The sequence below is a fragment of the Sebastes fasciatus genome, chromosome 16 (genome assembly GCF_043250625.1).
Source record: "Sebastes fasciatus isolate fSebFas1 chromosome 16, fSebFas1.pri, whole genome shotgun sequence".
Lineage (NCBI taxonomy): Eukaryota > Metazoa > Chordata > Actinopteri > Perciformes > Sebastidae > Sebastes > Sebastes fasciatus.
The window spans coordinates 3,502,099-3,518,522 of record NC_133810.1 but is presented as its reverse complement, the minus strand read 5'-3'; the positions used below and the strand labels follow the sequence as shown (position 1 = coordinate 3,518,522).

Here is a 16,424-nt window from a genome sequence, read left to right as displayed (position 1 = left end):
TACCTCGTCACAACAAAACCTTAACTTTTAATCTCACAACTAAATCAGAATACCACACAGGTCGAAATGCTTCAGAAGAATGAGTCAGAGAGAGAGAGAGAGAGAGAGGCAGCCCACAGTGTGCTTCTTTTGAAGGCAGCCCAACACAGCGATTGGCTAGATAGCAGGAGCCAATCAGCAGCTGAACAACTCTCCACAGGTGGACTCCAATCACCTCCATTATCACTTAGACCTAGCAGCACCTGCAAGACAAGGGTGAGGGGCAGAACAGGAGAAAGGCTCTGCAGGCTCGTAACAATGTTCAATATTTGATTTCAGTGGTGTAAAATTTCCAGAGTAGCAGCAACGGGTAGGGATCCGAGGTGTTTACGTTGCCGGGGTAACGCACAGAGAAAGTGATGTGTGCGTCAGTGACGTCGCAGGGAAAGTTCCCTTCATCGACATTCCCTGAACAGGGAGCAGGGAGTACTGTTGGTGTTCACGGTGGAGTTGAACGCAGCTTGTTCCTCTCTGTGTGTCTCTCTCCATGGTGCTGAAACGTCAAACCCAGTTTCTCTTTGCTGAGACAGTTAAACTGAGTCTTCTTTCTGTCTTTGTGTATTTTTTATACATTATATGAAATGCTGCATTTTACATCTCTCACTAATTCCCTTTATAGCTACTGTCACTGTACCAATACGGCGTCCTGAATGTGTTGTTTGTTTTTTCTTTTCTCATCCAGCTGTTGTGCATTCACAGTTATTTGCAGTTCTCCACTGGACAATGGTAAAATTGGCTATTATAATACGAGTGCTACTGCAGTCATTTCTTTATGAAATAGAACCAATTTGGAGCCAAGTGTCCTTGAGTTCCTGAAATTCAGTTCTTCGTATTACGACTTATCTCCTCCGAGAGAAAAGGTGTGTGAAATGGAGAGGAAGAGATAGAGACCGAAGCACAACATTACTTTCCAGCTATTATGCATCCTCAGCGATTTACCCAGACTAAGATGTGATAAGATATGAAGTAGCCAGTGGGAGGAATCACTGAGAGTGAAGAGGGATCACGTGTGGGTAGATAGACATCTCCTGTGTATCTAAGAATATTCTGTGGAGAACCTCCAGGTAAGGGGGAAATATATGTCTCCTTTCTTACAGTTGATTTTCGTCATCAAAGTGTCGGAAATTGAGTTTAAATAACGTCTGCCGGCCTTCTCTGACAGGCCTGCTGATTTCCACCTGGGGATAATTCACAATCACGACACGTCCAGGACTCTACCCCCCCTGCTGCCACGACAGCGCCAGAATTTTAATATGTTTCACGCAGCGGGGGGAAGGATTACATGAAGGAGGCTTGAAAACAGTTCCTCAGTTACTTTGGGATTTCAAAGGGTCTTGATCTCCATTTGCTCATCAGAACCTGAGGGATCAAAAGGCGTCAGGAAAACAAAAAAAAAAGTATTTTACGGGAGAAGATCACATCAGCTTTTTTACTCTTCTATCACGTCTCTTATCTTTGAAACGATCCGGCAGGGGGATCTCATTTAATATATATGTATAATGACTGGATGGAAAGTGAAGGGTCAGCCTTGCTCGTCGTATTTGATTCAAAGCAGCCCCCGAGCCAATCTCCTCTTATCGCTGCTGGCTAATATCCTTTGGTCTGTTGCTGTTCTGGTGTACAGGCTGAGACAATGGGAGCATCTGTAACACTGCTGCAATACCTCTGACAGTTCCTGCACTGCATACTCTTGCTTTTTTCAAGGATTTTTCGGGGGAAAAACAATGTAGATAAAAGACAATGCCTTACTTTTGGATGCTTTGGCTGTATTCTGTGAGGTTCAAGGGAAGCATGTGTGGTTTCCTCGTCGCTGCTGATTGGAGAATTTCATTCAGGGACCAGCTTGTCAAATGGACTTGTCTCGCCTCTGGGTTTGCTCCGACGTTAATTTATTTTTATGAAATAATATGATGCCTGCTGCCACCTTAAAATACTTCACTTAATTTACCAAATGCGGTATGCATAAGCATTCGGTGTTTTGCCGTGTTTTAATGAGCTCTGCTCCCAGAGAGCGGAAACAGAATTAGTGTCCTTTGGGTGTCTGAGTGAAAAAGTAAACAAGAACAAAATATGGAAGTGTTAACTTTTAAGTGAAAACATTCAAATTTTGACTCAAATCAAATCTCTTGTTGAAGTTATAATTAGAAATTCAGGTCAGTCAGTGAATGAACTTCTGTAGAACTAAATGATATGCATATTGAATCATTACGTGCACATCTCTGAGCAGTATTTCCTCAGTATCAACTCAGTAAAACTATTCATCACTGTTATTTGGTTTTGATTGAGACTTTTAAACATCACATACATACACACACTTAGATATAATATTGCACAAAATTCACATAAACCTCTTATACGGAAATATCATTCACATGATCAGCACGATAGGATACATTCTGAGCTCTCAGTTTGCATTGACCGCATTGTTCAATCTTTAAAGGGGACATATCATGCTCATTTCCAGGTTCATACTTGTATTTTGGGTTTCTACTGGAACCTGTTTACATACTTAAAAAACAATTTTTTCTCTTACTGTCAGTCTGAATATCCCTGTATTAAGGGATGCACCAATACTACTTTTTTTCAGTACTTATAGTACTTACATTTGGGTACTCGCCGATACCGAGTACCGATACGAGTACTTTTCTGTGCCAAAAGACCCTCGTCAACAGCCAGCTGGAGGGTGTGAGCGACACACGGCAGGCTAGGGAGTCCCGCATACGAGGCGGTGCACCGCGACCGGCTCTAGGTCGGCTTGGAAAGGCTCAGAGCGAAGGTGCTTCCCGGGGGCCATGGACAAAGTGTCACCGGGGTGGACTGTCCTTAGGGCACCCCGACTGCGTCGTGATCGGCCCACGTAAAAGGCGCCAGGGGTCTGAAGCGATGTCTGCAACCCACCCGACCTGTCTTGAAACACGGAGCAAGGAATCTAACGCACGCGTGAGTCAGAGGGTGCAAGCAAAACTCTGCGGCGCAATGAAAGTGAGGACCGGCACGCGCCGCCTGAGGTGGGATCCCGGCCCCACAGGCTCGGGCGCACCACCGGGGAGGTGGAGCGTGAGCGCGTGCGATAGGAGCTCGAAAGATGGTGACGAGAGGTTAACGTCACGCTGCCGTAAAGTGGTATCGGTGCCGTTGTATCGGAGCCGTTTTGCGAGTACGAGTACATGAGCACAGTATCGATACCTGATAATGGTATCGGTATCCGTGCACCCCTACCTGTATTTACCCTCTATCTGAAACGCTCCGTTTTAGCGCCTGTCTCTTTAAGAACCCCTCCCAAAAATAGCCCAGTCTGCTCTGATTGGCTTGCGAGAAAAATAGGGCGCACCTTTGCAAAGGTAGTTAAGTGTCATAGGAAGGAGAGCCAAATCTGAAAGGCTTGTTGAATCACGTTTTCTGATCTAGGCTTCGTACAAACTGGGTTGTCTTATTTCACATACCCAAATGTATGAGCACAAACACTGAAAAAGTGAGTTTTTCATATGTCCTCTTTAAATATTGAACAACATATTCTCTTGTGTTTGATAATGAAGAATAGTATGAGCCTGCGCTCTGTTAATGTATGCAATGTGTACGCCGTGTTTGCACAATGGATCAGTTTGTAATACTGATGCTGAGTCAAGTATCACCACTAACTCTGCATTAAAACAGATTAAAGAGATTAGGGCAGCTGATCAACTAGGGAGGCCGTTTAATGAGCCTAATGTGGTCTGTGTACAACGTTCACAGTTTATACCAGGTGATCTGTGAGTGTGTAGCACAATAACATGTTTCCTCACAACACCAGACGTGTGTATGTGATATTAAATTAAAAAATTTTCCCACACAGCAATCTTGCCACATAGATAAATAACAGGTGTTTGTTATCAAAATGCAGGTGTCGGGAAAATAAGATGGCAGGTGTTAGACACAGCCAGCAATTCATGTTCATGGCTCTGCACCATATTGGCAGGAAACACATGAAGAGAACACTGTGAAGAGCCTTGGCTTGCCCAGAAGCGCTGCGCTGACTCATCCTTGATGTTGACGGCAAAAAATAGAACAAAAATGGAGAAAAACACAATTAAAACTTCACATAACTTCAATCTCTGTAACGTCAAGAGTGTTTTCTATAATCATCCTCTACCTGTCTGTGACTGCAGATGGTTGCAGAGTGTGATCAAACAATATGTCAAACTGTCAAGTGTTGTCATGATGAGCATGTTTTAAATAGCGTGACAAGAGGATGTGAACATGAACTAACTGTGACTGTGTCTTTGTTCCTCACAGGACGGCATGGGCAACCTGAGAATAACGGAGAAGGGCCTGAAACTGGAAGGGGCCTCCGAGTTCCTCCAACCCCTCTATGCCAAAGAAATCCAATCCAAACCAGTAAGTCATCACAGAAAGACACTTATAGCCTGCTATTTTTAATGGCACCAGAAATTGTCTCCAACAGGCGGCAACCTCCAGTTCTGAAAAGTGAAGCCGATGCCAAAGTGCCTCAAACTTGCATTCTTTCTAACAGCCAGCAGGGGGCGACTCCTCTGAAGTCTGATTGTATAGAAGTCTATGAGAAAATGAGCCTACTTCTCACTTGATTTATTACCTCAGTAAACATTGTAAACATGAGTTTATGGTCTCAATCGCTAGTTTCAAGTCTTCTTCAATACAGCATGATGTTCATTTAGTAAATCATGGTCCCATTTAGAGTCACCCTTTTTATAAAAATAACTTTTTTTAATCACATTTGCTCCAATCTCGCCTATTTCAGCTTTAAGCCCAACCATGATGTTTTTTTCTAAACCTAACTTAGTTGATTTGTTGCCTAAATCTAACTGTGTAATGAAGTGGCGTTAAATGACACGCAAAAAGCCATTTCACAGCGTTAATCCCGTGGTGCGAAAAACGTATAATGCATTATTATGACACTCAAAATGTCCTTAAAGGTCTCATATTGTAAAAAGTTTTATTTTCATGTATTTTATATTATGAAGCAGGTTTAAGTGCTGTATAAATACTGTTAAACTATCAAAACACTCAATACACACGGAGAAATACACATAGCCTGTATTCAGAAAATTGCACGTTTGAAAAAAGCCGTTTTCTGTCCATTTGTGATGTCACAAATATACAATATTTAGACCATTACACGGTTTTAAACGTAAAAATTCTAAATGTGTCCCAGTTTATTTCCTGTTGCAGTGTATGTAAATAACATCAGCTGACAGGAAGTAAACATGAACCCAAACTGTTGCCTAGCAACGCAATTCCGTTGCAATTCCGTTGAAATGCACTAAAACAGAGCGTTTCAGACAGGGTAAATACAGGTATATCCAAGCAGACAGTATGAAGAAAATAAAGTTTGTTTTTTTTAACATTACAACATGTAAACATGTTCTAGTAGAAACACAAAATACAAGTATGAACCTGAGAATGAGCACGATATGGGACCTTTAAGATTTGGTGCTATTTATACGCCTTCCCATAAGATCAGGTTGCAGTTGTACAGAGCCATGACACCTAGTTCATAGTTTACACTACATCAGTCAGTCCTGGAATAATCAGCATAAGCAGTCATTACAGCAGCAGTAGATTGATGTCATATTGCATTTCCCAAATAAATCCAAAACTGACTTTTTTACCGCAATGTAAGAGTAAATTACTTGCTTGCAATTATCCACAGCTCCACTAAGTAGTGTGACACTGGATGAATGACAGCACAGTATGAAGTGAGAAGGTGCAACGGTGTGAAAAGATGAGTGTCTAATGACTGTGAGTGCGACAGTGTGAATGTGAGTCCCGGAGCCTACATCTTACACAATGGAAAAAAGCCTGTGAGACAATCGTGTTGGGACTAACACTGGAAGCATCACACTACTTCCACTCCAACCTGCATTAACAACTTGTATTGATTCCATTAAGTGTCTAAATGTTACTCTAACAAGGCTTAAATTATGTTTGCAGAGGCTTTAAAACCACAGTCTGTGGAGGGACGGGCACTACGCTACATGTTCTTACAGATGTAGCTGAAAAACCATCGATCCATTTCCTGCTACATTCGGGTCAGGTTGTGGTGTCAGCAGACTAATCCAAGTAGCCCAAATGTACTCCATCCACTCCTCCTGGGGGGGATACTGAAACGTTCCCAGGTCAGATAGAATATGTTGTCTGGTTTAGTGTGCTGTGAGTTTCTACCATTGTGCCTCCCCTCAGAAATTCTCCACAGGGAGGCGGTTCTTTTGAGCTGAAGGGGCAATAGTTGTAGTCCAAGCTCGTCCCTGATTGTCCCAGTTGCCCCAAAGGCTGAGCCGAGATATGAAGTAGCTTCTTGTGCCTGCAATCCTGTTACGGTCATCACTCAAATATTGTGACCATGAGGCTGGACGCAATCGATCGGAGGTTGTAAAGCTAGAGTGAAGATACTGGCATCATATGAAACTACAAAAAAACCTAAGGAATCCATTGGTACCAACCATGTCATACTAACTCGTCGCGAAGGATTCTAAGTGACGTTCCAAACCAACGCAAAATTTTGGCGAGGAAAAACTGTCAGGGCCATTTTCAAAGGGGTCCCTTGACCTCTGACCTCCAGATATGTGAATGTAAATGGGTTCTATGGGTACCCACGAGTCTCCCCTTTACAGACATGCCCACTTTATGATAATCACATGCAGTTTGGGGCAAGTCATAGTCAAGTCAGCACACTGACACACTGACAGCTGTTGTTGCCTGTTGGACTGCAGTTTGTATGATTTGAGCATATTGTTTTCTGCTAAATGCAGTACCTGTGAGGGTTTCTGGACAATATTTGGCATTGTTTTGTGTTGTTCATTGATTTACAATAATAAATATATACATACATTTACATAAAACAGCATATTTCCCATTACCATGTTGATACGAGTATTAAATAATTGACAAATCTCCCTTTAAGGTGCATTTTGAGCAGATACAAAATGTGCACAATTGCGATTAATCACGATTAAATTGAGTTGATAGACAGCTTTAGTCATAAGACAAGACATGGTGTGTCATGTCATAGCAGGACATGTCATTTAAAGTCAGGCCATCACGCCACAACAAGAAATGTCATATCACAGCAAGACCTAAACATATCGTGTCATGTCATAACAAGACATTTGATGTTGAGTCATTTCACATCATGTCATGTCACAATAAAAAAAAACAAGAAATGCCATGCTGTTTTGTGTCATCTCATGTCACATCCAGACAAATCAAGAAAGACACGGCAAGACGTGCTCTGATGTGACCTGCCGTGGTCCGGCAGCGTGTGGCGTTACGCCGTAGTGTAACAAGAGGAGATGATTCAAGACATGACGAGTCCTGTCATGTCACAACTTGTGTCATACAGTAACTACATGTTTTGTGTCATTTCATTTCAAAATAAGAGAAGATGTGTCATGCTTACGGCTGCACAAGTTATCAAAATGTTTAGCGAAATTGCAAAATGGCCTACTGCAATTTTCAAATCCCGGGATGAGGAGGAAATCGGAACATTTGTTAAAGGTCCCATATTGTAAAAAGTGAGATTTTTATGTCTTTTACATTATAAAGCAGTTTTAAGTGATATATAAATACTGTTAAAGTATCAAAACGCTCAATCCATGGAGAAATACACACAGTCCATATTCAGAAACTGTGTGTTTGAAACAAGCCGTCAGGATTTCTGTCCATTTGTGATGTCACAAATCTACAATATTTAGACTATTTCACAGTTTTAAAACATAAACATTCTAAATGTGTCCCAGTTTATTTCCTGTTGCAGTGTATGTGAATGACATCGGCTGACAGGAAGTAAACATAGACCCAAGCTGTTTCCTAGCAACGCAATTCTGTTGAAATGCGCTAAAACGGAGCGTTTCAGACAGAGAGTAAACACAGGTATATTCAGATAGACAGTATGAGAAAAATTATGTGTTGTTTGAACATTAAAGCATGTAAACATGTTCTAGTAGAAACCCTAAATACAAGTGTGAACCTGAAGATGAGCATGATATGTCCCCTTTAAAGGTGAAATGTGTGTCAAAATACCACTTTGAATTGAAGACTGTGGTGCTGCAGAGATGTTCTGACCTACATATCATATTGTACACTTAAGAAAACGTCTTTGTTTTCGTACAGATCCCCACAAAAATCATGTTTTTCAATGAAAATGTGAATAATAATGTAAAAATGATCATTCCCAGTCAAAATAATCACGATTAGATATTTTTTTTTCCGAAATCGTGCAGCCCTAAACATAAGACAAGGCATCGTGACCAGCACCATATGGCCCCATCAGTGCATCTGTTTCAGACCAGGTGGATCGTAGTGAGGAAAGAAGCGTACACAACAGCCCTGGCCTCCAGTGTGCTGCACAGACTCACAATTTCAGCATCCGTTTTTCTTGGAAGGAAATCTTTAGCATTTACCGATCCAAATGCAAAGTCTGTCTGAGGTCCCCTGGTATATGTTCTGTTTACGAAATTAACATTCTGGTGTGCTTCCTGCTGCTGCTCCTTATTACAACTATACGAGAGGAGTATCCGGGCTGAGAGATGTCAGAGAAATGGAGAGATGGGCACGATAAAGTGATATGCACTCTCTCCCTCTGTCTCTTCTACTCTGGCAGTAATAATGGCTGGGTGCAGGTATAGTGGACGGATGGCTTGATAATGCAAGAGAGCAGCGCGCTTTATCTCTGCTGTCTAGGACCCGTACGCAAGCTGAGAGGGAGGATGAGCGATGGAGATAGGGAAGGCAGAGAGAGGAGCACGACAGAGTGAGGTAGCAGAAAGACAGCAGAGTGAAGATGGAGATGGAGATGGAGATGAAGATGAGGAAAGAGAGAGAAGAAGAAGAGGAGATAGTAATAGAGACAGAAACACGGAGACAGATGGACGAAGACTGAATTAAAACGAGAGACATGGGAAGCCAGCGAGCATATTTTCGCAGGCGAGACGCAGCAGCCAAGTTCAACACCGACTCAAACAAGCACAACATGTTCGCAGTTTGACATCGTGGCTCGGTAAAATATGCATATTGAAATGAAGTCTCGGTTTCAGCAAACGGCACGAGAAGCAGCTCTGAATGACTGCAGATTTCTTCTAGTGCATTAATGCGACACTACGTATGAATATCTATCATCAGCTTATTCAAACATGTAAATACAGGCTGATAGAGCTAGGGTATTTAGCACCAGATGGCTGGAGGCTGTTGTAGTCTTTGTGAGACTCGCTGCCTGACGACCTATTCTAACCATGAGTAAGAGAGTTTCGCAGATCGAGGGTTATCATCTAGACACAACCATACTACAACTAGAGCATAGGACAGAGAGAGGGATGGATGGCTGGTACTGTCGCTTCAGCAGAGGAGATGAGAGGAACAATAGGTCAGTCCAGGAGAGGCTAGAAAGACAGATTTAAAAAAAAGAATTATCTGTTAATATGAATGCAGTCTGTGCCTTTCCTAATTAGTCTCCCCTCCATGTTTATTGTCTTTTAGCATTCTATCTTTCTCTTAGTTCAGCTTTGTTCAGTTCAGAATTGGGACATTGTTATCTGAATGTGATGGAAAAGTTTTCACCGACAAGAATCAGAAAGCGACCAAGACAATCTAGTCTCATAGTTTATATAGCATAAAATGATACAGATCAATCATATCACCTAAAGTTGCAATAATAATATTCAATATCAATATTTCTATATTAAAAAAGTTATCATTTAGCTGCTAAAGTGCCAGATATTGCTCTGTTAGGAGTAGGTGGAGACCAAAACAGAGCTAAAAGGGGAGTAAATATTAAACGTATTCGTCAAGATTCACAGAAACATGAATCCAAATGAAAGCTAATGTTGCACTATTAATGCTGGATGTATACATAAGCAACCATGTCTCCTAAAAGGTACATACTCATACAATGAATCTGCATTCTCAGTTACGTTTTGAGTAAAACATATTCTCCTGGTATAAGGTTGCAGTTTTATACACGTGGTTAACCTTGTGATTTGAAACAAAACTACTCGGCTTGTTGTAGGAAAAGATCATAGTTCGGGTTCAAATGCTGTATATGTCTTTTGATAAAACCAAGCTGACTTTCTGAAAGAGCCAACATATAGCTCGCTAAAAATTGTTCCTCTAGCTCAACTTACTGAGGTTTAATTCAACCGTTGAGTTTTTTTGTGATCTCTGGAGCAGCTCATGCCTCCAAGAGATATTTCTGTAACCAAATCCGCATCTTTCTCAGAGTCTCTCATCTAACTCCTCTCTCGTTTTATATTCCTCCGTCTCTGATTCCTCTCTGTGTGAGAGGCGTCCTGCTGAGAGTAATATGGTCTGTTGCATTAGTAACGAAGAGAAGAGGCAGGCGGAGTGGATCAGAGGCTCCGCACGACAACAAACTCAACACATGTACGCACACAAACAGTCCAAAAGACTCCTGCAGTAGCCCCTCTGAGGCATTTAGAGACCGTAGCAGAGAGATGGAACGATAAGATGGCTGTTATGAAACATAACACACTTCATACATTACCTGATGCTTAGCACATAAAACAGACTATCCTGTGTTTCTCATCAGGCTAGTATGTGTTATGAACTAGATGGGTTGCCGTGAAATCGTGGTAGTGACTGATAAGAATGAGATACAAGTAGTCAAAATGAGAAAATTAAGTGGCAAAACCTGTCTCGTGGAAATTATGTTGATATATGATGTATTGCTAATTATAATTACATTTTGATGGAAGCATATTTGCTGCCTGGATTATGTTCACTGGTTTTCAACTGAAGGAAGTTTCATTCAGGGAGATGATCCTGGTGCATGGTGGACATACAAACTGCAGGACTTTAAGATCCGGTGTTCGCGCCCTGACACCTCTTCCTAACTGAACGCGATGCGAACGAGCCACAGATTGTTTCAGTTTTTCCCAATGAAGATGTCCTAACCTGCTCCGTACGACAGCGAACAGGCAAAGCGTCCTGGCTCTATTTATGCAGTTTTGTGCACCTCCGACCTATTTTCACTGGTCAACATCGACGCTAAACGGTCGCTACATCGTGACAGTAGTATATGAAACAGGTAACCTGAAAAAAATCATGTCCCTCTGTGTCCTCCGGTGCTCCTAACGGCATCTGCAAGATTTCACAGACCGGAGGAAAACAAGCAGTAAGAGCTGATCTGAGGTCTGCTGTCCAGCTGCCGTCTATGAGCGCCGGCTGTCAATCACTCTGAACTCCGACCAAACGGTCAAACTAGGCAGCGCTGATCAAATATGAATCAATATTCTGTTACGTTAATGCCTATTTCTCTCCTCAGATGTTCTCAGGATCATCTTGTAGTGCACGGTTTAGCTGGAAAATTAGAAAATTTGTGACGCCAACGCCATTGTGAAATCTTGTGAAGTAACGCCAAGTACCACTCAACTGCTCTCTCAATGAATTGACTTGTGATTGGTCAAAGTCTCCCGTCACGGGCTAGATGTTCTAAAGCCTGAAAACAGAGCCATGAGGAGGAGCAGAAGTCTAGTTATCTCTCAGAACACTTAAATTACAATATGCTGAAAGGTTATTATGGAATTTTTGCCCAATGATGCCAAAAATATACTGACTACTGCAGCTTTAATCATTATCCCTCTTTCATCTGGACAATTTGTCGCGCTCCATTCGCCAGAGTTCGCTCGGTCTCTGCATGTTAGAAAGAGGTGCCAGTCCTGAGTCCCGGGGTTAGGGAAAGATCATGGTTTCGGTTGAATGTTGACAAAGTAAACATGTCCTGTCTCGTATGGAATAGGAATTAGGAACATTGTTTTTGTATGAGCTGAGGTGAGTGAATGAATAGACTGACTGATATTAGTCCTCATCAAACTGCCCATTTCTTCTCCCTGTACACCGCGTTGTTGACCACCAATTAGACTTATTTTTCATGTTCTCCATCTTTTGTCGTTTATTGATGTCAGCACAGCTGCAGGTTTAATGAGAGCTAATGAGTGAGCAGCGACTCCTCGGCACACTGAGGCACAGCTTCGCCCCTTAATCACTGTGTGATCTCTGGCTGCTGCAGGAAAACGTTGACAATCATGAGAGAAATGTGGTGAAATCTTTAGTTGTAAATCCAAAAAGGTGGTTCCAAACTCTCACTGTGAGGCAAGCCCATCGGCCAAATACCACAATGGGGTGTATAAATCTATTGTAAGCTGCAACCCTATGGCCAAAGCTTGTCATTCATTATTTCTGTATTTACATTGTAGTGCAACAATGTAAATATTGTACAATTCGCCAGGCATTTATCTCATAATCTGCTATGCATCAAAATGGATATCATGCAGTCTGTTTCAGATTGCAACCCTGATTTTATACCCGTCTTGTACAGGGAGAGATAGCGTGATTGTTGCAGTGAAGTTTTCAGAGCTTTGTTTTGTTATTACCCTTTATACATATAAGTGAAGTTCATTTGAAAACAGTCAATAGTAGGACTGCTCTCTCATTACCACTGACCTTTAACAGAGACTAATTTTGTCTGAGCACATAGTCACTTCTTCTGTTTTATTCTGTCTTGTGTTGTGTGTTTTGGCAGCTTTTCAATCCCTGTACAGTTGCATTCCTTTTTTTAATTCCTGGCCCTGAAGTACAGTTTGTCAGAAAACTGCCTCACTGTAGTTTTAATTGGATCCCAGTCAGGTGGCTTTTAGCAACTCTGTTACTCAAGAGCACTCATACAACCTGGGCTCTCTGTGTGTTTAGGCACTGTATGGTTCTGAGACAAAGTGTGCTTGAAGTAAATGTAGATAAAAACCAAAAAGCTTCTCTTACAGCAACATTTAAAGGTACTATATTATATGTAACTTTCAGAAAATCCTTGTTATTAATGACACCTGTGGTTGTTAAATGTACTGCAGTCAGCATCCTGTTGCGCATGCTCGTGCTACGTAGGTGCGAGCGAGCATCCTGGGCATCGGCCAAAGTTGGAGGAACGTCTCAGTTTTTAAGATTCATTACAATCCGTTCACACATTGGCAATACAAAGCGATTAATACGTGTAAATTGTTGCATATAGTACCTTTAACAACTAATAGATTATACTCTGGAAATTATCCATAACTTTGAATATCTGAGAGCTGTGATTGAGAGAACTTTTCAGAAAACACAAAGATTGTTTCTCCTTAATTAAATGAGTTTGACTGGCTAGCATATTTTGGTCATAGTTTATAAGTAACTGGTGATAGGTGAGTTTTTTAAGACAAATTAATGTTTGAAATAAACCAAAATATGAATAACTTTGCATCTTGGTGTTAAAGGAACACTACATATACTGCAAGCTGGTCTCATACACTGTTCATAGCTATACTTACGAAAAGTAATGCACTGTACATTCGTATATATATCCCATAAAATCCATTTGTGTGTAATTCACATACTCGTGAACTAGGAAATATAAAGAGCCGCAAACGCCGTGTAGGCAGGAGGTCGGAGGTTGGATGGGTGGGTCGAAAAACACCGTACTTTCTCCCAGGAGCCTTGTGTTCTTGTCCCGTGTGAAACCAGAAGCCACTGTTGATTTTGTCACATAACTTACATACTTCAGTTACGCTGTTTCTGGAGTTATTTTAAGCTAAACCACGTTCTTTTCCTAAACCTTACTAAGTAGTTTTGTTGCTTAAACTTTTGAACTTAATTTTGAAAACACTGTATGCATGTAACAAACGGAAATTGGCACGTATTGCTGAACATCCGTAGAAAAACGAACGAAAAAAGGAGGAATAAGTAAGATATACTAACCGTTGCATGAGAATACGTTGAGTACTGACAGATAGCGTTTTTAAAATAAGTACCGCAGTCCAAATTAAAAACATTGTAGCCGTGGAATCACTCGCTGCCTTGATGACTCAGCTGCCCATGGACCACAGAGAGATGTGCCGAGGCTTTTCAGGTCGGGTAGAATCTAACGTTAACGTCATCTGTTGATCCAGTTCATTAGCTTGCTTCCACGGCTGCAGAAGGCTGCGTTTGTGTACTAGTTTGTTTCATATGTGGAAAAGGAGAACATACCGACTGTAGCATTGTTGTCAGAGAAGCCAGTATTTCAATTACTTGTACTTATTTCAGTATACCAATTACATATTGTTCCTTTAACAGAAAGAAAGACAGAGTGGACTAATGTTAATGTAATTATCAGCTCTGCAACACCTTCTATTCATCCTCTGTTTTCAAACTTCTTGTTACTTTATACATTCAGGTCACACCACGAGTGTTGTTGTAAGACTTTCTTGCTTGTATATATCATACGTTTGGTGTGTTTACTGTGAGAACTTCAATAAGTTTGGCGAGAGCCATAATGTTATCAGTATTATACACACAAGGCATATCCCCTCCTCGGCTGCGAGCGCAGCACAATGGTCAGGCCGTTATCTCTAATTAAGAAGTTGACTGAGGCATGAAGATTAGTCGGGCACAGAAAAGAGCGGAGTGTCCGACGTGATCGGCATTACAGATTTGGTGCAGGGCACTCTGGGAAATGGGAGTTATCAAACGGAGCAGGAGGCTGAAGTCTCGGCGCTCGGACAGTTATGGAGTGTGTGTGTTTGAGTGTGTTTGAGTGTGAAGTTGTACATTCGTATGCATGTGTATGTGCTCTTGTGCTTAGTATTACAGCTGGCTCAGCCTATAAGCCCAACCTCCAGGACAGCACAGGTGTGTGTAGATCAGGTGATCCATCTGAAGCTGTTGACAGGACAGTTTGAATTTGATTTTCAGTTGACAATTACAACCATAAAAGACGACCAAGACTAAATGTCTGCAGCCTCGGTAGCCGCTCTGTGAGGCTGTGCACAGCTCAATGTTAACTTCAGCATGCTAATATGATGCTAAGCAGTTACAATGCGTCCTAAGGGGGAATATGAGCGTCTGAACCAAACTTCATGGTGTGCAGTAGTTCGTTGAAACATTTCAATCCGAAACCAAAAATGTCAACCGACCAGCAGCTCTGCATTAAAAGTCACGGGGTCAACAATGTCATCAGGATTTATCCTCTCGGGATCATCAATGTCTTTTTTGAAAATGTCATGGCAGCTCATCAAGTATATGTGAGGAGTCAGTCTATAACAAAGTGGTGGACCTACTGACCGGCGCTGCCATCCGTAGAGCTTGTGTGGTTTGGCAAATACATCAGTGTGCTCCTTCATTATACTTCCATGCTGTCCCATAAAGGACAAAATTATTATAGATTATGGTACTTTACAACAAGAACTTGAGTTTCCTCACCTGCAAAAACTTCATGGTAGCAAGAGGATTATCCAGGTCTGTCGTTTTTACGTCATCTCTGACACAGGCTGCCAGTAATCTACGCTGTTTCGTCTTTGAGGTTTTTCTTTTTTTGTTTATCGGACATGCCCAAATTGGCGGGGGTAAAGAGAATCAGAAAATCCTGGGAGAATCGCCGATCCTACTTTTGATTTGGAAGGTCAAAATTTTCAATTTAGAATTGTAACGCCTCTCAGAAACAGTCATATGAAATGTTTTCATAACATCTGGTTGTGATAGTCAATGTAAGGCTCAGGGACTTACTGTACTATGTCAATAACCGTGTTTCCATTCATATTTTATTCACATTTTGAAGTATCGCATTAGAAAAGCTGTGTGGAAACAGCAAAAAAACGTCCTCAAAATGTTTTTACGCCCAATTGACGTGTTTGTTTGTCGAAATATAGTTGATGCCCTAAATGGTTAGCGAACATTTACCTCACATAACGGGATCAGCTGTTTCTGCTGTCGGCGTCTTCACGGATATTCTCATAACGTGTGAATGCTCGTCTTCGTCTCCGGACTGCATGAAACATGGCCGATGCCAGCTGACAACAACAATTAAAACTAACGGTGTGTTCCAATCCGCGTACTTCTGTACTTACACTTGCTATTTTGAGTGCATAAGTGCGTTCCAATTGGGAAGTACGGCAAAATGCAATGCACTCAAAGTACCCGGATGTTGTACTCAAAACGGTCAGATCGTTGAGTGTGGAACGCTGGACACTTTCCACACTCAACTGTCGCCATCTTGGCTACGTAGCGGAAGGGGCGGAGCCACGACCACTATTCAAACATACGTAGATAACAGAATAAAACAATACAATACGTAAACATACCGGTGCATTTTCAGCCGACAGGAGGACACATCGTAGGCGTAGACGCCAACGTTGGAAACGTAATTTCCACTGTTTTCATTTTTTTTCAGAAGATATTTTTGCGGGTAGCGAGCCGCGGTCAAATGTTGCGATCATCATTTCCGGTCAGTGCGCCGCAGAGTATTCGATTTGAGACGATCCTACCCCGTTGAAATTTATGCACTACTCAAGTGAGTAAAGAGTGCACAAAGTGTACTACATTGAAGTGTACTTCTGGAAGTACGTGGATTGGAA

General features: G+C 41.7%; 1 protein-coding gene across 8 annotated transcripts in view; it reads left to right on the top strand.

Moving 5' to 3' along the window:
• The window catches only part of sgcd (sarcoglycan, delta (dystrophin-associated glycoprotein)), a 618,307-nt gene that overhangs the window by 236,965 nt on the left and 364,918 nt on the right, over positions 1-16,424 (top strand). For all 8 annotated transcript variants that reach the window (XR_012590425.1, XM_074611818.1, XM_074611822.1 and 5 more), the window contains one exon: positions 4,312-4,413. Coding sequence is in view for 7 of the 8 variants with exons in the window: in XM_074611818.1 (XP_074467919.1) it covers positions 4,312-4,413 (102 nt within the window). In the remaining variant the exon portion in view is untranslated. The remainder of the gene's footprint in view (positions 1-4,311; positions 4,414-16,424) is intronic.